Source organism: Mercenaria mercenaria, chromosome 19, assembly GCF_021730395.1.
Source record: "Mercenaria mercenaria strain notata chromosome 19, MADL_Memer_1, whole genome shotgun sequence".
Taxonomy (NCBI): Eukaryota; Metazoa; Mollusca; class Bivalvia; order Venerida; family Veneridae; genus Mercenaria; species Mercenaria mercenaria.
This window is the reverse complement of record NC_069379.1, coordinates 26,645,270-26,671,226: the sequence shown is the minus strand read 5'-3', so window position 1 is coordinate 26,671,226 and position 25,957 is coordinate 26,645,270. Positions and strand designations below refer to the sequence as shown.

At 34.7% G+C, this 25,957-nt stretch overlaps 1 protein-coding gene across 2 annotated transcripts; it reads left to right on the top strand.

The window, feature by feature from the left end:
• Positions 1-292: 292 nt before the first annotated feature.
• LOC128550880 (deoxynucleoside triphosphate triphosphohydrolase SAMHD1-like) lies at positions 293-20,889 on the top strand. 2 transcript variants are annotated; one of them, XM_053530831.1, is made up of 14 exons: positions 293-427; positions 3,230-3,366; positions 3,971-4,131; positions 4,794-4,924; positions 5,312-5,379; positions 5,720-5,869; positions 6,715-6,762; positions 8,331-8,507; positions 10,241-10,332; positions 12,105-12,161; positions 13,059-13,263; positions 13,543-13,608; positions 17,039-17,143; positions 18,183-20,889. In XM_053530831.1, exons 2-14 carry the CDS (start codon positions 3,349-3,351, stop codon positions 18,330-18,332), a joined length of 1,428 nt encoding a protein of 475 aa, XP_053386806.1. In that variant the 5' UTR covers positions 293-427; positions 3,230-3,348; the 3' UTR covers positions 18,333-20,889. The 2 variants fall into 2 exon arrangements, with proteins under 2 accessions (XP_053386806.1, XP_053386807.1); XM_053530832.1 differs by having other exon boundaries at positions 319-427; positions 3,286-3,366.
• Positions 20,890-25,957: the final 5,068 nt, after the last annotated feature.

The following is a 25,957-nucleotide window of genomic DNA, read 5'->3' as shown; positions in this document are numbered from 1 at the left end:
TGTTTTCTGGAAAATTACGGACACTGATGAAAATAAAATTAATTTTCAAAATAAAAACAATAATTTATTGCTGTTCATAAACAATATCTAAAACAGTATTCAAACCTGATTTTTTTACTATTATTAATAATAAATTGTTGCCTGAAATTATCTATGCCAGCTATATTGCAAAAACGGCGTACCATAAATGCGGTAACTTAAAGCCAATCGCATATCGGAAAAAACACATGTGCTATACACTTCTATACCTCCATGCCACAGGTAATAAACATTCGTTTGATAACTGAAAGAATATTTGTGTAAACTGAATATTGCAAACATCACTGGTTGTTCCCTTATCGGTGACGTGAAATGTGCTTATCTGCGAACATCTGCTGTCTAATTCTGATCAAGCATCAATTCTAACGTTGAAATATTGTGTAAAGAGGTAAGTGATGTTTATTTCTGTGATCTTACATCATTGATTCATTATATATCTATAAGAGAACATATTGTTCGCAATATGTGATTGAAAGGATAAATATTATGATAAGAAATTACATTATTGTGCTTAAGAAATAAATCGTGGTTTGAAAATTGTTTTACGGTGTTCTGTTAGGGCCATTGTTGTTTCGCTCTTTCGTCCTGTAGATAAGAAGGGCGGTAGTGCTATTACACGATGCGAAGGTACGATGCAAATATGCAGTTCGTAATATCGCCCTTAGGTGGATGGGACGAAGATGCGATAATACGATGCAAAGATGCGAAGGTACGATGCGAACATGCAATTCGTAATATTGCCTTTTTGTGGATGGGACGAAAGTGCGATACGACGATGCGAAGGTACGTTGCGAATATGCAATTCGTAATATCACCCTTAGGTGGATGGGACAAAAGTGCGATGATACGATGCGAAGGTGCGATACGAATACTAGTATGCAATTCGTAATATTGCCTTTTGGTGGATGGGACGAAAGTGCGATAATACGATGCGAAAAACGATGTGAACATCCAGTTTTCTTCGTCATACTAATCTACAGGTCGAAGGGACGAAACATGGTGGCTCCTACCGAAACACCTTATGATTTAAATATAAAACAAAGGATTCTTATGGAAAACAATTAAAGAAACTTACGTTGAAGACTTATATAATATTTAAGACCGAGTATAATATTGCAGGTACTCTAGTTGTTTACAGACTTAGTTTTCCTGTTGCTTTTTATCTTCCTTAAATCTTTACAAGGTAAAACATCTTGTATATGTATTTGTTTCCTTTTCATTTGTACCATATTCCAATAGAGATATCGTTGGTTCGCCCCTTCAGTCTGCTGATTGTAAGTGCGAGAGTGTGATAATACGATGCGATGGCGCGATGTTAATATCGCACATTCGCTTCGCGTTATCGCACTCTATCTTCGTATTAAGGGCGATATTATGAAAGTGCAATGTTAATATCGCACTTGCACATTTTATTTTTCATATCGTACGATTGTATTTCCGTCCCTTCGACTAAAGGGTGATATTACGAAAGTATGACAGTTTCAAAGCAATAATGTTTATATCGCACTACCGCATGGTAATGATGAATTTTTTCCCTTATGTCTAGGGGCGTTATTGCGATAATACGATGCGAAACGCAAAAAAAAAAAAGATGCAAAGTGCGATGTTGAATTCGCGTCTTCCAATCGTGTTTTGGCGTCGTATTTTCGCGCCATAGTATCGTACCTTCGCGTCTCGCATCCATTATTCACTTCGTATTATCGGGCAATCAAATCGAATATTCGCATCGCATTTGTTTGCACCTTGACGAAACACCGTACATTTGTGTTTCTCTTATTATTGGAAACCCTCACCCACTGTATGCAGAACGATATATTATCTCAGTGAATAGGTTAAAGTGGAGATTATTAAACTAATCGGACCAGTTTAAGCATGTATTTTTACATTTTCTGTGTTTATCGATCATGTTTTAAGCCGTGACCTTTTAAAAACGATCTGTTCATACTCTGTGACATGCATAGTCGCGCATAGCGATTAAACTGTGAGACATTAAGTGGGTATATTACTAGGCATGCTCACATACAACAGTGGAGAAAATTATGATATCTAAAAAGGGGGAAATAAACAAAAACACGTTGAGAAATCAATGATGACATGGTAAGTTTTAACTGAAAACTGAAAAGTTATTTGTAGATTATGAAATACAAGACTATTCTATTAATCATGACATGTATAATTGTAATCTAATAGCCATTTAAGCGTCTCCATCTATAATGTAGTCGTTGCGTATTGATTCCTTTAATGTGATATATCAATTACATTTCTTTGTCAAATAAACATCTGTTTTTTGTAGAGAATATATTATTGATCTTCATTTCATTTGATATGTAACCTCTTTATGTAGATGTGAAAAAAATGTAACATTAGTCATTAAACATTTCCGTTCCGCATCAAGTTGTCTGGTAATGTATGTGTATTCCCTATCTATATTTCTGTGTTTATCCAATAATGGTTTTAAAGTTATGTTATGCTCAAATTTCATATATGAGAAAAATAGGCAATTACTGCATATTTAGACTAGACACTAGACTGATAATAAAGAATTTGTAACAAAATTTAAGCTTTTGTAATTTTTCTTTTATTCTGTGTAAAAGTGACAAATGCCGGTCTATTTTAGAGATTTTCCCAGGGAACTGATTGTAATATTGAACACAGGATATAGACTGGCTACATTCACAATTTTACTGATCGTTAACTGTTGCTTTGTTTTGCTCATGATAATTTTTAAATATGCTCACTTTCATGTATATATGATTGTCTTTGCCAGGTGGCAAATGTATTGCTGATTTCCAATAAAGCTGAAACTGAAATTGTTTATAAAATATAGTTATTATAACAGTAGCTTGTTCTCGGCTTCCGTAGATTTTGCCAGACTTGGATCACAAGAGGCGCGAAATGTTTTGGGTTTGTTTTAGGCCCCGTTGGTAACTTATTCCTATATTTTTAGTTTCACATTTACTTCTCCACATACTGCTATATTTTAGTGGAAAAGAAAATGTGAGAAGGATGGAATAAAGGCCAGTATTGCTGTATTTTTAGAGAAGAAGTAAATGTGACACGATGGAATAAAGGCAAATTGCAATGTATATTTTCAGTCGAATAGTAATCGTGAGGCGGGTGGACTAAAGGCCAAGTTGAAAAGTAGATTTTGAGACGGGTGGAATAAACGCCAATATTGCTGTATTTTCAGAGGGAGAAGTAAATGTGAGACGAGTGGAATAAACGCCAATATTGCTGTATTTTCAGAGGAAGAAGTAAAAGTGAGACGGGTGGAATAAACGCCACACTGAGGAATTAAACTTGTCAAAAATGGAAAAAGATAGAAAAGTAAAGCTTACTCATATTTTCTTGTTAAATCCACAAAAAAATGAGATTTCATTTGTAGTGTATACCTAAAATGATTAAATAAATAAGATGTTATCCCCAATTTAAGCTAGAGAGGATTTACGAATAAATATTTAATTTAGTTTTTCATGTTTGCCTGTGATAGCATGTTTATTTATTGAACAAAGATCTGGTATATATTTGTTAAAGACGTCATCGTGTACCCCGTTCACTTGGTTTACATACCAACATGAAGTTTTGAGAGTTTTGAGAGTTATGAGATTTTAAGATTTTAGCGTTATATTGATCATGATGCAAAGGTAATTAAGAGAAATATTGCATCAAGGTAGAAATGAAACGGATGGCATTTACCGTTTGTTTATACATGTCAGACTTATTATGTGACAGGACAAACACAGTTTTAATATGAGAGAAATCGCATTGGTGAAAAAAATGCTCTGTATTATATTATGGAGGTAGGCGGACGGACGGACGGACGGACGGATAAAGTAAGCTTACTCAAGCAGTGTCAGGCTCATAAGTGAAATTCATTTAGATTTTTATCACTTCTGTCTTAGTCAACATGGGTTTATAATACTTAATCCAGGTATTTAACGATCCTATCCATGGAAATATAGAGTTACATCCCCTTTGTGTGAGGATCGTCGACACGCCGCAGTTCCAACGTCTGAGATTCATAAAGCAGCTGGGCGGCGCCTATTTCGTCTATCCTGGAGCCGCACACAACAGATTCGAACATTCAATCGGGTAATCTGGATCTGTAATTGTGAACAGTACAAGAATAGTATCTCAGTATATAATTAAAAAAGGGTTAATCTAAAGGAAATAAAATTTGTTGTTCTATAATATCAAAGGCTTTTGTAAGATAACTGTCAATGTATGCACTTTTCGAATTAAGTCATATATAACTCTAAACAGTATTACAATTCTAACAAAACGCCAGTCTGCAAATTTTCACAATATTGTCTGCAAGATCGAAAATAAAGGTAGTGTGGACGAAATAGTTAATGCATATATGGTTCATTTGATAAAAAAGAAATGTCAAACATACTTTAACTGGCAAAGATATCTCTACATACAGACTTTGAAACCGCATATGGTCATTGTCTCACAGTCACGCTGGTGTCGAATATCCGGTTAAAAATATAACAGATGATTTGATGAGATATTAGTGCGCAAATGATCCAAGTAAGAGTACAAAAAGCATTATATTCATAATTTTTGATGTTGTCATTGCAATTAGGCCTAGTTTTTTTATGTTTTTCATCCATATTTTATCCGAAAATCCATCTAAGCAATTGGTGAAAGAATGAATACAGCAACAATAGCTTGAATTTACAAGTTGTGTGTGCAGGTCTTTAAAGTTTGCCTTAAAAATATCTTGCTTTTGATATGGTATAATGTTTAAGGGTTTGCCACTTGGCTGGACGGCTGGTACGAGCTCTAAAGGAAAAGGAATTTGAGGACCTCGAGGAAAAATTTAAAATTACTCCGGCAGATATACTGTGCGTAGAAGTGGCAGGATTGTGTCATGATCTCGGTAAAGCTTTAGATATAGTACCTTTCTTTGAAGAGAAATGTCATAACAATTATTTACGAAATACCTAAAAAAATAACGATATGTCTTTTTGACTTAACGTATTTTCCGTTTCACTTGAAAAAAAAAAAACAAAAACAACAACAACAACATCCCATTCGAATTTCGATAGGGTGTGGAAATGTTGTTGATTTTTCCTGGGGATGGTTTGTGGTATAGATTGAAAAGAAAAAATATTACAACGTATAAGAACATTTCCACTATAAAGTTTGCCCACAAAATTTTCGAAACAAAAATTATCAGAACCAAACATACTCTAAATTGCGTATTTATGTTTTACATTACCGATGGTTTGTCATGTATTTTATTTTTTTTGTATGTTTACTTTAGGTCATGGACCATTTTCACATCTCTTTGACAAAACGATAATTCCTAAATTACGAAAGGAAAAATGGGAGGTAACTTGTTACATGGTTTCTGACTATTTTTTTGTGGAGGCGGGGGATATGGAAATTGAATCGTTAAACACATTTTAAGTCATATGACGAAATACATGGGGTAGAGACGGCTGATCGACCACCATAGAGTGATTCAAGTATTTATTAAAATAGTTTAGCAGTTATAAATACAAGAGCAAGTTGGCTGTTTTTCTCAAATTTCTTTCTAAAAGATGGAAACATATCTTTTTGATGTATTGATGTACGAAATATTTATCAACATATATAATGATGAAAGGTTTTAATTGATAAGGTTTATAATTATTAAGGTGAGTGCAACAAATGAAATTGTATTCTTCAGCATGAAAATGGATCTGTAGATATGTTTCGTTACATGTTAAAAGTAAACGATGGCCTTCAGGAGGAATTTGAAAAACAAGGAATCACATCTAAAGACCGAACATTCATAGAGGAACTAATCGTAACATTAAAACCAGAGGAGCTTCGCAAGGTAACGTTTATTTGCCAGTATATGATATAAAACACAATACCTGTGTGCAATTTGATATAAAAACACCGAAAGAGCTTTTTATGGAAAAGAACTGCGACGTAGATAGGAAGAAATATGCTTAACATTGAATTTCATGCAGATTTTTGTGTAACAAGTTAATGCTGTTTATTGAAGAGTCAATATCGAAATTTGTAATTTGAACTTGGACTTCTGGTTGTGGCGATACAAATATATTTTACACACATATAAAGTGACATTCCTATCTGAAAAATACGGCTATTTATTTTATGGTCACTTATCATAGACGCAGCCTGTCCATTGGATAAGAGAGTAACCCCGTATAAACAAAATTTATACAACAGGATACCCCTCCTTGCAATATTTTATCACTCTTATGCAGGTAAATGAAACTGGCAATAAAGTATTAGGGATAATGTCCAGTCATGATTTGGTGATTTAAGTAAATGCATCATTACTAAAAGTATGTGTGATACTGTCTAATTACAGTCCAATCATTCAGATAAGTTGATCTTGTAACATGTATTATGACAGAAAGCATGTAAAACGACGTCCAATCACAATCGGTTTATAAGTATCTTGGACAAAACATGTGATAAATAAAAAAAAATATCTCGCCACATCATCACAAAATGTTTGGAGATACCGTACAATTACGTGCTTTGGTAAATACAATGTATAATGCTTGAAAGTAGAAGTAAAATTTCAATAAAATTATATTAATTAACCACACACTTCTTGCTTTTTCACTATTTGTTTATAACTGGAAAATTTTAGAAAAAAAAAACAACAAAAACAACGTTTTGCATTTATTTTGTTGTTTCCAGGAATGGAAGTATAAAGGAAGGCCAAAAGAGAAAGGATTCTTGTACGAGGTAAATTTTAAGGGGTGATGACTGTATATTTACCTTAACAAATAATCAAGGCCATCGGTTGGTCTGCCATCTAGTTTATTACGGTTCAGGGTTCAGATGCGCAGGAACTGAAACACAAGGGCTTAAGCCCGTGTGGTTTGATATATAAGCATCCGAACAAAAAACTGTGGTAAATTAGACGACGAAGCACAGAGAGGTCTTGATTGTTTTCATTTTTTATGTTCATTGAAATAGTTTGATAAAAATTATGTTGGTTTTACATTTTTCCGAGTAATAATGAACCGGACGTCATGCAGCAATTTGACGTCAAAATTGACGTCAAATTACTGTCTTATCAGCATGTGCGTCAACCATTGTTTATCGCAGAATATACAAAGCTTGAACTTCGTCTTTGTTTAACTGGCAATCAGACTGAGCCATGTAAGAATAGGTAATATTGACGTCTCTGTATAGGAAATAATACAAAACATAGTTGCAGTTTGTTCTACATGGAAGAAAACTGCAATTGTAAACACAATTACGGATACTATAGTATCCCTTTTCAACTACAACTACTAGTTTAATGATTCAACATCATTCTTGCACGCTTCATATTACTAATTGTGGTTTAATTTAAGTTTGCTCCCATAGTTTGTTCTACATGGAAGAAAACTGCAATTGTAAACACAATTACGGATACTATAGTATCCATTTTCAACTACAACTACTATTTTAATGATTCAACATCATTCTCGCACGCTTCATATTACTAATTGTGTTTTAATTTAAGTTTGCTCCCATACAGAACAAACTACAATTTGGACATTTTGTCTGGAATACTGGTTTGATCTAGTTAGATCCATATAATCCGTAACCAACGTTTTTAATGAATTGTGGCTTTATTTTGTAAGATCCAAATATGAACAATACATCAATCTAAAGGTCTCCGAGGTTGAAGTAAGGTCTTTTTGAATTTTTAGATATCTTTGAGAACGTCAAGTTTTACTGCCTAAACTATATTTTTCCTATTGTAAAAATTGGACGGAATAATAATTTAGAAAAATATATTTTTCAGAAATTCTATGATATTTTTGCACGGAGGTGTTGCTTTTATGTTTATTAAAATATCCTTGAAGTGTCGTAACAGTCCATTCGCAAATAATGTCAAAATTGATTATAAAAATGGTGAAATTTAGCACAACATAATTGTTTTGTGACGATGAACTAAAAAGAGTATTTAAGGTATCTTTTTTAAATATAACCATCGTTGAAGTTCTTTGACTATTTCTACCGCAGTTATGGCCTTTGATAGTTTTTGCTATATAGACTATAGAGAAAAGTATTGTGTGTCCTACTCGCTCCCCCCCTCCACCCTCCCCACACGCACACACAGTATTAGAGATAAAGGAAAGATTTTTTTCTGTGAATATTGTTACTGCAGCTATGGCCATTTGATAGTTTTTGCTATACAGTATGTGTGTGTGTGTGGGGGGGGGGGGGGGGGGGCGGAAGGGGCTTCTGTGTCCTTCTATTCTATTGTATTTATATTTATAAGCTGAAACTGTATGAGACATCAACCTGTTTTACAGATTGTGTCAAACAAACGGAATGGTATAGATGTTGACAAATGGGACTACTTTGCACGTGACTGTCACATGCTTGGCATTGGAAACAACTTCAATCACAATCGATGTATAGCTTTCGCAAGGGTGATTGATGTCGATGTCGATGGAGAAAGAGAAAGACAGATATGTTATAGGAATAAGGTAACACTGATAGATGAAAAAAAGAAAGTATGTTTTAGGGATAAGGTAACAATGATAAATGAAAAAAGGAAGATATGTACTGGAAAAAGGTAACAATGTTAAATGAAAAAAAGGAAGATACGTGTTTGAATAAGTTAACAACGATAAATGAAAAGGAAGATATGGGTTGGAAAAAGTTAACAAGGCAGATATTTATTTGAATAAGGTAACCTGAGAAAGAAGGAAGGCAGATGTATTTAAGGAATAAGGTAATATTTATAAAGCAACAAAGGCAGACAGGCTACAGTGAAAAATGGAGGAAGGCAGATAAGGTATGGAATATTAAATTAACAATCGAATAAATGAAGATAAGTGAACATGTTTTAAGAATTAAGTAAAAAGATATGTATACATTTAGCAATAAAGGGAGGTTAAAGAAGTAAGATGGTAAATATAACATGTTGTTTTATCTTGTGAATCTGATTTTAACCACGAATAGAAATCATTTTCTCATTGCTTTTACAAAGTTTTCTCTGAATAGGAAACAAAGTATTAGTACCTTATTCCTTATCTGAGCAGGGAATAAAGAATAAGGAATCACCCCTGCAGTCATGTTAGATACAGTCACTGTGTATATGTTGGGACCCAAATTGACAGATTTAGTTTGTCCATTAACGCATATATAATTAGGGCCTTATTAGTAGTCATTAGCTTACAGCGTGCGAAGTGCCCACCAGATTCTAAGTGGGCGTGTTTACCAGATAGGATAGGAACCGTAAGCAAAGTAGCATAGACATGGATCCGTAATACTTTTTTTTTCTAAGCTTTATTTTGGAAAACAACATTGAGATTATATTCTTGATTCCTTTCTAAGGATATTTCTAGCTTTAACACCAACACGACATATTCATACCCACCAACACGAAAACTCGTCGGCGTCCTCTTAATGTCATGTTTTAGTGTAAAATGTGTAGAGTTTACTTGTTTTCGTGTTTTCGGTTTACCGCCTCGCCAACACGCCAGTACCACATGGCAAAAATCAGCCACCATAGAAAACAGACAAAACAGCTGTTAAAGACGAAAATGACACAAAGTGTCTACAATGTGAATAAATAAATTTAACATGTTACCAGTCAAAATAGGAATGGCTTTAAATTCTGGGCAGTCTTATTTTTAAGGAACTACTTTCTATGGTATAACGACCCGGAAGTATTTCAATACCATAATTATCATAATAATCATGATAATAATCAATTTTTTCTATAGCAATGTTACTGCGGTGTCCAATGAGCAGGAATCGGCTGGTCTATCCTAGGCATTACAAATATTCAGTTTTTAGTACGGAAATAAGAGTTTTAGCAAAACTTTCCATGTTAAACCAATGGTGATTTTATATTTCGTTGATTACACTAAACGGCGTATTCCATAACATGTTGATTTTCAACAGAAAACGAAATATTCAAAAAATGTGTAAGGTAGATGACTAGACAATCAACCGCTTGCCCCATAAACAAAATCAGAGTGCTTAAAGGTTGGTTAGCTGTAAATGAGGCTGAAGAGAACAATAAAATTGAGTATAATTAACGTAGTGTAAATCGCGGTTTCAGAAGAAATTCAAAATACATTTAAAAGAGCTAACATAATTTGAAACACGCTTTAACAAAATCTTTTACATTGAAATTTTACTTCTTTTTGTATTTTTATCGCCATACACAGATCCATTAATGACACCTTGATATCTTTATACATTTAAGGAGGCTGCCAACCTGTACGATATGTTTCATACCCGATACTTACTCCATAACAGGGCGTATCAACACAAGACAAACAATATCATTGAATATATGTAAGTTTTACGATCATCATTATTAGCTCACCTGAGCACGAAGTGCTCAAAGGTGAGCTTTTGTGATCGCCCTGTGTCCGTCGTCCGTCGTCGTCCGTCCGTCCGTCCGTCGTCAACAATTTGACTGTTAACACTCTAGAGGTCACATTTCTGGCCCAATCTTGATGAAACTTGGTCAGAATGTTATCCTAAATAAAATCTTGGATGAGTTTGATATTGGGTCATCTAAGGTCAAAAACTAGGTCACTAGGTCAAATCAAAGGAAAAGTTTGTTAACACTCTAGAGACCACAATTTTGGCCCAATCTTAATGAAACTGGTCAGAATGTTACCCACAATAAAATCTTGGAAGAGTTTGGTATTGGGTCATCTGGGGTCAAAAACAAGGTCACCAGGTCAAATCAAAGGAAAAGCTTGTTAACACCCTAGAGGTCACAATTTTGGCCCAATCTTAATGAAACTTTGTCAGAATGTTGCACTCAATAAAATCTTAGAAGAGTTTGATATTGGGTCATCTGGGGTCAAAAACTAGGTCACCAGGTCAAATCAAAGGAAAAGCTTGTTAACACTCGAGAGGTCACAATTTTGGCCCAATCTTAATGAAACTTGGTCAGAGTGTTATCCTCAATAAAGTCTTGGATAAGTTTGATATTGGGTCATCTGGGATCAAAAACTAGGTCACCAGGTCAAATCAAAGGAAAGCTTGTTAACACTGTAGAGGCCACATTTATGACTATATCTTCATGAAACTTAATCAGAATGTTAATCTTGATGATCTCAAGGTCCAGTTTGAATCTGGGTCATGTAGAATCAAAAACTAGGTCACCGGGTCAAATCAAAGGAAAAGCTAGTTTACACGGTAAAGGCCACATTTATGACCATATCTTAATGAAACTTAGTCAAAATGTTAGTCTTGATGATCTATAGGTCAAGTTCAAATCTGGATCAGGTGGGGTCAAAAACTAGGTCAAATCAAAGGAAAAGCTTATAAACACTCTAGAGGCTACATTTATGACTGTATCTTCATGAAACTTAGTCAGAATATTAAACTTGATGATCTGTAGGTCAAGTTTGATTCTAGGTCATGTTGGGTCAAAAACAAGGTCACCGGGTCAGATCAAAGGAAAAGCTAGTTAACACTTTAGAGGCCACATTTAGGACCATATCTGAATAAAACTTGGTCAGAATGTTAATCTTGATGATCTATAGGTCAAGTTCATATCTGGGTCAGTTGGGATCAAAAACTAGGTCACTAGGTCAAATCAAAGGAAAAGCTTGTTAACACTGTAGAGGCCACATTTATGACTGTATCTTCATGAAACTTAGTCAGAATGTTAAACTTGATGATCCTTAGGTCAATTTCGAATCTGGGTCATGTCGGGTTAAAAACTAGGTCACCAGGTCAAATCTAAGAAAAAGCTAGTCAACACTTTAGAGGCCACATTTATGCCATATCTTAATGAAACTTGGTCAGAATGTTAATCTTGATGATCTTTAGGTCAATAAGTCAGGTGAGCGATACAGGGCCTTCATGGCCCTCTTGTTTTTCTCAACTTCGCTGTTAAATCGGATGAGTAATTTATCTGTCATATTTAAAATTTTGCGAAGTACAAGTCTGTTTTCATAGGCGGATTTTCAAAACTGTTTACCTAAACGGAGGTTTACGATCAATTATTGGAAAATGAACTGCGGTACAGTCCATTCTTAAATCGACTTGAAAAGAGTTAGTGTTTCAGTGAAAGATTGCTTATTCTAAAATAAAATATATTTCAGGATATCTGAAGCGCTCGTGTTAGCTAATGACTTCATTACATTTCCTGGACAGAACGGGTAAAAACTACATGTATTCATATATCATCCTACCTACTAGGCCATTTAATGTCAGAACCTTAAACTTATTTCAACATAAGGTTTTATTGATCATTTATAATCTTTAGTTACTTATGCAATATAGGATGAGATCTCAAAAGAAAACCAAGCCAAAGTCTGAAAATTAGGTGATAATTAAGGGTAGCTTCTTTTAGATTTTAATTACTATTAAACAAAGTATTGCAAATTTATCTAAAGTAAAAAAACAACGAAATATAAGTATCAATTCATTATTCACTTGTATGGATTACAAAATAAAGCAATTCAAGAATCATTTAACGAATAAGTATTGTAACTGTTTGTGATTTTCGAGCAAATATTGATGTTATTAAGTACCCCACCCATCTGCAGTAACATTGTAATTACATTTTTTGTTTAACGTTTCCGCTATGAAAGTTTTCTTTCTTGTTTCTGACTTTGGGATGCACGTGATTGGTGTTCAACCCTTTTTAACTAAATTTTGACACCTAGACGTTTTTTTGACAAAGATGGCACAATACTAAACATGCTAGAAATCTTAAAATACTTTTGTTTCTGATTTTTAAAGCAAATTTGTATGCTATAGTATACCATTAGAACAATACAGCATTAGATCCACAGTGACGACCATATCTCAAAAATGTGTCATGATATTTTTTAGGAGTTTTTGCTGTTTAATAACCTTACAAACTACCCATTCCACACCAAAAAATTTATGTTGGAATTAGTTTAACACAAAAAATTGAATTGACCAGCCTAATATTTAATATGCTGAGTTACATGAGTAAGTTAAAACTAGAAAATTCAAAGGTGTGACTTTACACTTATATGTGTATAAATATTGAGATGATAATTTACACCTGGTCAATTTGATTTCAGGAAACAACGTAAAATGTCCGAGGCAATAGATGATATGGAGGCTTATAGCCTTCTGAATGATGGCGTCATTTACAATATTCTTGGGAGTAGGAGTTCTGATTCAAATATGATAAAATCCAAAAACATCCTTCTGCGTGTTTTAAGAAGGGATTTGTATAAACTTGTCGGAGAAAAAAGATTCGCCCACAACACGTTTAAAGACGAGGTATCTTAGTTAAAGTTCTCAAATACTTCTAATAATTATGTTATTATCTTGATCCCTATCTTAATTAAACTTGAAATACGTATTATATTGTAAACAACATGGCAGAAATAAGTATACATTAATTTGAGTATACATGTAATGACCGTAATATATTCGCAAGGAAAAGTAAATGATAGCATTACTTAGGGAATTTGAAAATATCGTAAAATAATTATCCGTGTTGAATATACAATTTGACAGTTTTGAGAATATTTCTGCTATACGCTTTCCTTATTTTAGACTGATGTTAAAAAAGACATCGGAAATGTTACCAGCGACACAGAAGATGGCAATACTATCATAGACGTATGTATTCTAACTTCTGAGGGACATGTAAAATGCAATCAATTGCTCTTATTCCGAATAACTCGTTAGATAGTCATATGTATTATCACTTAGATATGTAGGAAATGGTTCAATCATATTGCGATTGTTCGAATTAATTGTTTTAGCATTTTTTTTGTTGCACCGACACAGTGATAGGTCATATGGCGACTTTCCAGCTTTGATGGTGGAGGAAGACCCCAGGTGCCCCTCTGTACATTATTTCATCATGAACGGGCACCTGGGTAGCATTATCGACCTTCCGTAAGCAAGCTGGATGGCTTCATCACATAAAGAATTCAACGCCGAGTGAGGCTCGAACCCACATCGGTGAGGGGCAAGTGATTTGAAGTCAGCGACTTTAACCACTCTGACACGGAGGCGCTCTGTTTTAGCAAAATGTAACCTCGCTGGATGTATGTGGGATTACGTCCAGTCTTAACCCGATTAATCAAATAATTTGATTTGATAATAAGTATCATCGCTCAGTATAGTATATGGGATTGCTGCCCAGTCACAGGCTGATTATTCAAATTACTTGTTCTAGCAAAATGTAACATCGTTGAAAGCTTGCGGGTTATCGTCAAATCACCGGCCGGTTACTATTATGCAGGTAACCGCGTATCTTCGCTTAAAGTATTCAGGATAACGTCCAGTCATGAGCTGATTATTTGAGTAAATGCATCATTACTGAAAGTATGTGGGATATTGTCTAATCACACTCCAATCATTCAGATAACTTGATCTTGCAATATGTATCCTGACAGAAAGCATGTGGGACGACGTCCAATCACAATCCGATTATGTGGGACAAAACATGCGATAATTCAAAAAACAATTCTAGAAATATATATATCATCGCAGAAAGTTTGGTGATATTGTGTAATTTCCTACCGCTTATCATTTAAGTTTTATAAAGACTCTACGTGCTTTGGTAACTACAATGTATAAGCACACTTAGCAAGACTGATACTTCTAGTTTTCCACGATTGTGAGGTACGCGCCCATAATTTTCTCTTCAATTATGGTTATCGTTATTACCAGTTAAGTTATACAGTAAACGTTACTGGACACATTATCGTGTTATACAAAGAGAGCGAAATACTATATTTTCGATTACGAGCGAGGACTATATTTCAAGCTTGTTAACCTCAATACTGAGCGAGATACTACATTTCAAGCTTGTTAACCTCAATTATGAGCGAGATATTATATTTCAAGCGTGTTAACCTTAATTATGAGCGAGATACTACATTTCAAGCTTGTTAACCTCAATTATGAACGAGATACTATATTTCAAGCTTGTTAACCTTAATTATGAGCGAGATACTACATTTCAAGCTTTTTAACCGCAATACTGAGCGAGATACTACATTTCAAGCTTGTTAACCTCAATACTGAGCGAGATACTACATTTCAAGCTTGTTAACCTCAATTATGAGCGAGATATTATATTTCAAGCGTGTTAACCTTAATTATGAGCGAGATACTACATTTCAAGCTTGTTAACCTCAATTATGAACGAGATACTATATTTCAAGCTTGTTAACCTTAATTATGAGCGAGATACTACATTTCAAGCTTTTTAACCGCAATACTGAGCGAGATACTACATTTCAAGCTTGTTAACCTCAATACTGAGCGAGATACTACATTTCAAGCTTGTTAACCTCAATTATGAGCGAGATATTATATTTCAAGCGTGTTAACCTTAATTATGAGCGAGATACTACATTTCAAGCTTGTTAACCTCAATTATGAACGAGATACTATATTTCAAGCTTGTTAACCTTAATTATGAGCGAGATACTACATTTCAAGCTTTTTAACCGCAATACTGAGCGAGATACTACATTTCAAGCTTGTTAACCTCAATACTGAGCGAGATACTACATTTCAAGCTTGTTAACCTCAATTATGAGCGAGATACTATATTTCAAGCGTGTTAACCTTAATTATGAGCGAGATACTACATTTCAAGCTTGTTAACCTCAATTATGAGCGAGATATATACTATATTTCAAGCTTGTTAATTAACCTCAGTCATGAGCGAGATACTGTATTTATTCCCTCTTTCATAGAAGAAGGGGTTCATTGTTTTGCAGCTGCTGGTCGGTCGGTCGGTCCGTAGACCAATCCGTTTCCGGATGATAACTCAAGAACGCTTGGGTCTAGGATCAATAAAATTTTGGGAGGTTTGTCATGACCAGCAGATGACCCCTATTGATTTTGAGTTCAGTAAGTCAAAGGTCAATGTCACAGTGACCAGGAATAATTAAACTGTTTCCGAATGATAACTCAAGGCCTAGGATCATGAAAGCTGATAGAGAGGTTGGTCATGACCAGCAAATAACTCTTATAGACTTTGAGGTTAGTAGGTCAAAGGTCAAGGTCACAGTGACCCGGAACATGTAAACGGTGTCTGGATGATAACTCAAGAACGCTTGGGCCTAGGATCATGAAAGTTGATAAGGAGATTGGTCATGACCAGCAAATGACTTTTAGGTCAGTATGTTAAAGGTCAAGGTCACAGTGACCCGGAACAGTTAAACAGTTTATGGACAATAACTTGAGAACCCTTAGGCCTAGGATCACGAAACGTAATAGGTAATAGAGAGGTTGGTCATGACCAGCAAAGGATCCCTATTGATTTTAAGGTCAGTAGGTCAAAGGTCAAGGTCACAGTGACCCAGAACAGTGAAACAGTTTCTGGGTGATAACTCAAGAACGCCTAGGTCTAGGATCCTGAAATTTGATAGGGAGGTTGATCATGACCAGCAGATGATTTCTATCGATTTTGAGGTCAGTAGGTTAAAGGTCAAGGTCACAGTGATTCGGAACAGTTAGACCAATTCTGAACCGTAACTTGAGAACGCTTTTGCCTAGGATCAGGAAACTTGATAGGGAGTTTTGTCATGACCAGCAGATTGATCCCTATTGATTTAGAGGTCAAAGGTCAAGGTCACATTGACCCAGAACAGTACAACTTTTGTGTACAGTGACCAAATAATTTCTGGTCCTTGTGCAATTACTGGATACATCAAGGGGGACATTTCGTGTTCTACTGTATTTTAAGCTCGTTAACCTCAATTATGAGCGAGATACTATATTTCAAGCTTGTTAATCTCAATTATGAGCAAAATACTGTATGTTAAGCTTGTTAAACTCAAATATGAGCACAATAATACAATAATATATATTTTAAGCTTGTCAACCTCAAATATGAGCAAAATACTGTATTTTAAGCTTGTTAACCTCAAATATGAGCATAATTTTATATATTTTAAGCTTGTTAACCTCAATTATGAGCAAAATACTGTATTTTAAGCTTGTTAACCTCAATTATGAGCACAATGTTATAGATTTTAAGTTTGTTAACCTCAGTTATGAGCACAATGTTATATATTTTAAGCTTGTTAATCTCAATTACGGGAAGAAGGATATGAATCCAATAGACTTCGTCAACTTCTACTCCAAGGAAGAACCGGATAAGGCAGAACCAAGACACAAAGAAGATGTAAAAATATTTTCTGTTTTTCTGTTAATTAAAGATGTTATATGCTATATCTTATAATCAGATATTTATCAAAATTTAGAAAATCTTCATCAAATGTATCTAAATTGGTCAAATATATAAACTAACTACGAATGTAGAGCTGCAGTCACAATTTATTGTCATATCTAGCAAAAGTCATTTAAAAAACAAAACAAAAAAAAAAAAACAACTTCCAGTATTTAATAGCATTGTATAAACATCATACCGTTATATCTTTTTGATTTTTGATGTGTAGATATTTATTTTCAAATATATGCTTTGGAATGATATATCTTTAAAGTATAGAAAAATGAGTCATTGGCCTTTAAATATGATCATAATATACAAACTGTCTAGGGCAAGTGGTAAGTGCATATGTCACACTGCTTAGCGTCAAGTTTCAACTATCTATCCTTTAACAAAATGTAAGATTTAAGTCTTTTACATATAAACGTTCAATTCTGTTTAAAACAAGGGACGTGCAAGTTCAACTAATTATGCTTTGTCTTTTCTTATTTTGCATTTAAAATTGATAAACCAGCTTTTCTTCATGTTTGCAATAGACAAAATTGCTCAAACTTGTCTTCTATTTAATAGATCGTGAAGGTAGTTTTGCATGTTCATCTCGAGTTTTAAAACATCAAGATATTTTAAGAAAAATGACCAGTAATGAGCTTGAGTTTTGGCTAGACTGTTTGAAGAGTATGGTTCTCAGTCAGGTCTTCACATTGAGAGTTTATGAGAAAATCACAGATTTTAATACACAAAAAGTCTTGAATATAGCTTTCATGAAACTTCTCACAGTTTTAAATTGACATATTGTCTTTCATTTGGTTAAAATAATATAAAAATGTATATGTCCCTGAGTTTTTTTTCAGACATTTGTCCATCATTAAGAGATTTGTCATTTTCCGAAACGCCAAACTGTCATAACTGTTTAATGATCCGAATTATCGTTTAGTTTATACGAACACTCCACATTTAAAATTCATTTGTAAATGGCAGTTTGTTTATTTTTAAGGTATCTTTGTTACTGCCGAAGGACTTTGCAGAACAACTGGTGCGCGTCTACTGCAAGGACCCGAAGTTCTACACAAGCGTAAAAGAAAGGTTCGATAATTGGTCGAAAAATACATTGAAACGTGCTAAGAAACAGAAAATGTCCAAGTGATTGGAGGTCGAAATCGAGGCTATTCAGAATCAAGTCAGTGATTGGAGAATGAAATCGAGGCTAATCAGAATCAACATAGTGATTAGGGGAATTGTTTGAACCCCAAGCAAATCCTGATACTCTTTATAAAAAGGAACTTAATACTTAATATTTATTGTTGTTTTTCTTGCACTTAGCTATTCTAACATAGTTCAAACCAAATGTATGTGGTGTTCAATGTCAAGCAGTGTTGAAGAAAGTTGAACAACCTATTGGCAGAAGACATGTTTGCTTTTTAGCTCACTTGAGCCAAAGGGTCATGGTGAGCTTTTGTGACCGCTCAATGTCCGTCGTCCGTCGTGCGTCGTGTGTTGTGTGTCCGTCAGCATTTTCTATAAAAAAACTTCTTCTTGAAAATCACTGGGCAGAATCACACCAAACTTCACAAGAAGGATCCTTGGATGACCCCCTTTCAAAATTGTTCAAAGAATTGAATTCTATGTAGAACTCTGGTTGCCATGGTAACCGAAAGGGAAAAAAACTTTAAAAATCTTCTTGTACAAAACAACAGGGCCTAGGGCTTTGATATCTGGTATGTAGCATCATCTAGTGGTCCTCTACCTACCAAGATTGTTCAAATTATCCCCCTAGGATAAAATATGGCTCCGCCCCGGGGGGTCATACGGTTTATATAGACTTATATAGGGAAAACTTTGAAAATCTTCTTGTACAAAACCACATGGCCTGGGGTTTTGATATTTTGTATGTAGCGTCATCTAGTGGTCCTCTACCAAGATTGTTCAAATTATCCCCTAGGGTCAAATATGGCCCGGTCCCGGGGGTCCCAAGTTTTACATATATAGGAAAAGACTTTAAAAATCTTCTTGTCAGAAACCACAAGACCTAGGCCTTTGATATTTGTTTGTAATATTTTCTTATAGTTTTCTACCAAAATCGTTCAAATTATACCCCTGGGGTGTATATGAGTTATATAGGAAAAGTACTTAAAAATTATCTGATCCTATTTCCTAAACTGTTTAATTATAATTACCTGATGATCCCAAGTAACATGATATCACTTGACTGTGACCTTGACCTGCTGACCTACTTTCTTATGTTTTAAGATACAGCCTTGAAATTTGGAAGACATGCACAGTTTTGCACAGCGATCTTAAAACTGACTTTCATTGACCATGAATATGACCTACTGACTTTCTTAATGTTTTAGCATCAGTTTGATTTTTGAAACATGTAGCTCATATTACTCAGGTGAGCGATCCAGGGTCTTGATGACCATCTTGTTTTTTTCAATATTCAAAACTTGAAGCTAGAATTTATGTTTAGATTATCGCAACAGTTTTTTATGAAATAGTTTTACCAGAAGTATAAATGATATAAAATGATAATAGACATCGTTTTCTTGTTTATAACCTAGAAGTTTTACAGATAATTCAGTTTAAGTTTTTATCGTAAGATAATTGAAAGTTATGTCTAAAATAGACGATGAAGTACATTCGCTGAACTGTCGAATGTCTGTTTTACTGTCGACCTCTGTATTACTGTCGACGTTCTTTTTATTCGTTTTTAAATTTGAATTTAGATCACCTTGGTGTTTCACTCATTTACACTTATTGTATATGTAGATTGTAGCTTTATCTCTTTATTGTTGTCATATCAAACATTTACAGACTGAGGTGTAATTGTGATGTACATTTGTGATAACTAAATGTGATAATTTCTGTTATTTCATTTTTGACTGTTTCTACAAGTTGTTCCTATTTTAAACCATCATTATAACCATGACTTAATCTGGTAGACACATAATCACAGTCGGCAAAACACGTTTTCTCCATATGCAACTTCGGCACTTTCCGGTTAATACGGGAAGTCATGTCCGCCCGAAGAATGCCGAATACATAATCATACGGAATGACATACGCGTCAACTTCCTTATATCTTTTCTGTGTCCTATAATCCATTTAATGCATATGGAAAGCGATTGTTAAACCTTCAGTAAGGTATTTCTATACTGTTGATTTTTTTCTAAAACAAATAATCTCTTGTTTAACATATTACATTTTCGCAACTGAAGTTTTTTTCCCTACATTTCATACAATATGTAACGCAACATAAGTTTTTATAATAGTAATTTCAGACATAGATTGAACCTATTTTTTCTGAGAATATAGGATAATACCTCTCTCATACGTGAGTAAAATTAGCACACAAAAACGAACGTCCCAAAATTATCCCAACTGTGCTAAAAACTTGGACTGAACTGAATCCAGTTAGCAGAGTAACAAACATTTTTATTAATCAAAGTGACATTTCTTGTATTCGTTGTGATACTTTTACAGAGTTTTAGGCCAAGTAGAATGCATACCACGTTACCTGCGTATGAGCTTTGCATATCAGGTGTTTACCAAAGAGCTGTCTTTAATGGCACACTTAGTGCAATAATTTCACAGGGGATTAGCCTATTGGCTGGTTAGAAATTATCTAACTTTTTATTTATATTTTATATTATATAGACTGATATACAGGTGATTTTGTAATCATAACGTTTTCATATATCTTATTTATTTTAGTTCAGCCGTGTGATAATGTTAATATTCTAGTAATTATTTTTCCCAGACTCATCAATTTGTCCCTATATATTATCCCTTTATTCTTTCATTTACTTATTTTGCTTGTGTTTTTTTATATATTCATGTTCAATAGAATAATTTAAAACTTTGTAATTGTTATCCGAAATCGCTGTCTTGGATTATGATGCGTTTGGCAAAATATAAAATGTAAGCCGTTTTTTTGTGTTTCTGTTGTTCAAATATTCTTAGCTCCTTCTAGCCTGCTTTCAGCACAAATTGTGTAAATGTCAATTAACACCAATTAACAAAGAAAACTATTATGCTTTTATATGTACGATTGACCTCTTATTGAAGTGAAAGTGGTTTTAGTCTGAAGGTCACTGCGAACTTGATCATTGGCCGCAAAACAGTAAGGTCATATACTCACACTGGCCATAGCTTTATCAGATCAAGTGGTTCCAACGTTGTTTGAACGGTGAATTTTACGCCGATCAGATGGAGAAATATGGCCGATACTACTATTTTCCGGAATTGTAAATATGATTTAAAGGAATTTCTACCCGTTAAATAACGAATCAAATGAAAACGATGGGTGCACCTGGAGCACGAATGTGTCTATATTTTAGCACGTGTGTCTATTTAACTGAGATTTGTGCCGTTTATTCAAACACTTCTGTACAGTCCGGCGGGGGAAGGAGATTTTTGACAGTTTTTGACAATATCGCCTCAAATTTAGTGTTTTTCGGGAGCAAGTAACTGTTAAAACACTTTTTATGTAAAGGGCTTCCTCTTAAAACAAAGTGTATGTATTTTCATAGAATTATTCAGGGTTGTTTCTGAACAATCAGCCGAAAACCTAATGCAACGCCGTTTCGAGTGGGTCGCTATGCAACGCAAGCAAGTGGATACCGTTCTGTGTCTTACTTGCGAAGTCTTATCCGTCTTAAAAACAGTCATTATTTTCAAAGCCTAACAATGAATAAATTAATCTGGATAGTTTAATATCATCATATTGATCCCGCCATTTCTAATATATTGTAGTTTTACATTTTTATGCTCGCTTAACATTCAACATATTTTTGCGGACTTGTCAAAAACATCAACACATAAACATAAAGCAAGGATGAACATCAAACAATATCATTAAGTAAATAATAGTATTAGTTCGTAAAAATAAGAACCAGTTCACGGATATTTTTCTCCTCCACGAATGGTACTGAACAGCATGCCAAACTCGGGTTGACTCTTTAAATCAGTATAGTTACAGTTGGTTACTTTTAGTCCCTTAAAACCAATACACTGCGATTTCATTATTGATTTGTTGTGCATTTAAGCTGTTCATACAAAATAAATAAAGTCCATGATAAAAGTATTGATCAGTTGTTTGTATATATTTTCATTCATATTCCTGGTGAAACGTTCATTTATTTTCAGAGAGATAAATCACAGAGACCGTTAAAATTGGCCAGGGAAAAGGCAAGATTTTATTTGTCCTCCATAAAACAGAAACGATGTAATAAAACTCTATGGTCGCCGTTTAAAAATCAAAATACAAATGAAATACAGACACCAACGAAAAAAAAGTTTTGTTGGAAACAGTTAAATAGTACAAGTGTAACACGTCTCTCTTAGTATTGCTAGTCCGTTTATTTTCTTTCATTGGTGTCTGTATTTTATTTGTTCATTTATACATTGATACCACACCCATTAAAATCCGTTCACTTTAGCTGTGTCTATCGCTCGCTAACATTGCCTACTCGTGTATACTAATACAAAAATTGTTGGAAGAAGGTCAGCGTACGCCGTACGGTCCTGTATTAAGAACCGTTGTGTTCTTGGCATAGGGTGTAAAGACATTCTTGATGATATATGTTCTGTTTATGGGCATAATGAAATATATTTTTCGACAGTTATTCGTTGGTTTAAGAAATTCAAATGTTGGTTAGTTTCAACAGAAGATGAACCACATGGCCGTCGACCGAAAACAGCAACGTCTGCCAAGGTGGTTGCTAGAGTGAAAGAAATAGTTGCTACTGATGCAAGATACACCGCTAGACAAATAGCTAGTATGGTTGGCATCTCATAAGAGCAGCTCATACAGTTCTGAAACGTAATTTGAAAATGAGAAAGATCTGTGCTATATGGATTCCCTATCTGTTGACAGATGAGCAGGAAAAGGCACGCGTGCAATGCGCAAACTTGTTGCTTAAACAGATTTCAAATTACAATGCACGATCTTTCGCAAATGTCGTCACTGGTCTAGAGACATTGGTTCACTTTTTTGAGCCCAAACGAAAGATTCAGAACAAAATATGGGCAACAAAGTCTGGCAAAAGACCATGCATTGCAAAGCGGACCATGAGTGTCAAGAAGGTAATGTATGCCATATTCTTCACAACTCAGGGTCCTGTCATTCAGGTTGCTGTACCTAAAGGCCAATCCGTAAATTCGAAGTTTAACAAGACTAAAGTTCTTCGAAAACTAAAGAAATATTTCAAAACTCGAAGACCCGCAACTGGTTTGGCTAATGTCAGACTGCTACATGAAAACGCGTCATCGCACAAGGCGTCTATTGTACAAGACTTTCTGAAGCAGGAAAAGGTTGTTGTACTCCCTTCATCACCCTCCTTATTCACCTGTCCCTGCCCCGTGTGACTTCTTTTTGTTCCCAAGGCGCAAAAATACCTTTCTGGTCGAAACTTTGTGCAGCGCAAACACCTCGGTTCTGCAATATTCCAGTGTCTTCATAGTATACCTAGAAAACACTACGAAAAAGGCTTCAAGGATTGGATCAGAAGACTGAAATTTTGCAAATCTGTTGAAGGTGAATACTTCCAGGGGATCAATTAAAATTTTCATTGAAATCTGTCAAGGATACATTTTATGTGCTCAGATGCATTCATATTTGAACAATCCTCATAAAGAGTCCACCCGCTTTTGGCATGCTGTTCAGTACCATTCGTGGAGGAGATAAATGTCCTTGAACTGGTTCTTGTTTTTTACGAACTATTACTATTACTTACTTAATGATATTGTTCGATGTTCACCCTTGCTTTATGTTTTTGTGTTGATGTTTTTGACAAGTCCGCAAAAATATGTTAAATGTTAAGCGAGCATTAAAATGTATTATATGTATTTAGTACAAGATATTAGAAACGGTGGGATCATTATAATGATATAAAAGTCACTAAATTTAATCATTGTTAGGCTTTAATGACTGTTTTTAAGACGGATAAGACTTCGCAAGTAAGACACAGAACGGTATCCACTTGATTGCGTTGCATAGCGGCCCACTCGAAACGGCGTTGCATTAGGTTTACGGCCGATTGTTCAGAAACAACCCTGAATAATTCTATGAAAATACACACGCTTTGTTTTAAGAGGTAGTCCTTTACACAAAAAGTGATTTAACAGTTACTTGCTTCCGATAAACACTATATTCGAGGCGATATTGTCAAAAACTGTCAAAAATCTCCTTCCCCCGCCGGACTGTACAGAAGTGTTTGAATAAACGGCACAAACCTCAGCTAAATAGACACATGTGCTAAAATATAGACACATTTGCGCTCCAGGTGCACCCATTGGTTTCATTTGATTCGTTATTTAACGGGTAGAAATTCCATTAAATCATGCTTTCAATACCGGAAATTTGTAGTATCGGCCATATTTCTCCATCTGATCGGCGTAAAATTCACCGTTCAAACAACGTTGGAACCACTTGATCTGATAAAGCTATGGCCAGTGTGTATACTGACCACAGGCAATCATCCTGAGAAGTTTTACTACTGAAGGCTCAAAGCTTCATCAGCTTTTGAGCGGAAACTGTATTCAGACATTTTAATCATGTCCTATGAGCTACATATCTTGAAAACAAGAGGTCAACTACTGACCACACAATCATCCTAAATAGTTGGTTTTAATCTTCTCAAGTTACTGAGCTGAAACCGTATTCAGTCTGGTTGATGATCACAATGAAAAAATCTATTTTAGTAACTGTGATTTTGACCTTGACCTACTGACATTAAAATGACCATGACTCGGATTTGAAACGCAATCCATCAGCACAAAAGATCACTTTGGCCCAACGCTCTAGATCACTACGCCACAGAGGTACTTATAAGCTCTGCAGATTAATTGAGCTATTTCATTTCAAACTAAAGTTATTGAACGGAACCTATTTCTTTTCTATTATTAGTAATAGTGACCTTGATCTTGATCCGAGAGACCCTCAGATACATTCTAAACCTTTGTGTTTGATAAAAGGTATCTACACAGCAAGTTACCGACAACTTTTGATATTGGGTGGAAGCCATTTCTCAATTTTTAGAAACAGTAACCGCCAAATACCATCCAATGCTAATTCTTCATTTAAATTTGTTATACACCAGCCGGAAATGAAACAAGTTGTCGCTGTCACAAATTAGCTTTTCCATTTTCAGTCTCGAAGCGACGGTGACCTTGACCTTTACTTGTCTGACGCTTGAAACAATAATGATCATTTACTGACCACACACAATAGTGCTCTGAAATGTAATACATATACAATGTAGGCCCAAACGTTCTCCAACTATTGATAAGAAACCATTTTAGTCTAAAGGTCAATGTGACATTGCCTTTGTCCGTCTGACTCCAAAACTTGGGTTATCAGCTAAGTACAGGATTTTGCCAGCCACAGGCTAGAGTTTTCGCCTTGATAACTATCATTTTGACTCTGGAAACAGTCGTTTTATGAAGTTCAATGGCCATAGGCCAACACGTTCTCCAGCTATGCCACTGTGTTCTTGACTTTTTTTGAAATGAACCTTTAAAATATGATAGCGTCCAACAGTAAAAGGGCTTATTGATTTTCCTTAAGATTTCGAACATCTCCATTGGTCCCAAATACTTTGCCGAAAGATCTTTAGTTTCGCAGCAAATACAGTTATAAAGTGAAAAAAATCACATTTTTGTATAACTGTTGACAAATTATTTGTTAATACTAGGATCGTACTATTCACAGTTGTGAAGAACACTGATATGTGAAAAATATGGTCTAACAAACTGTCTTAATCATTGAAG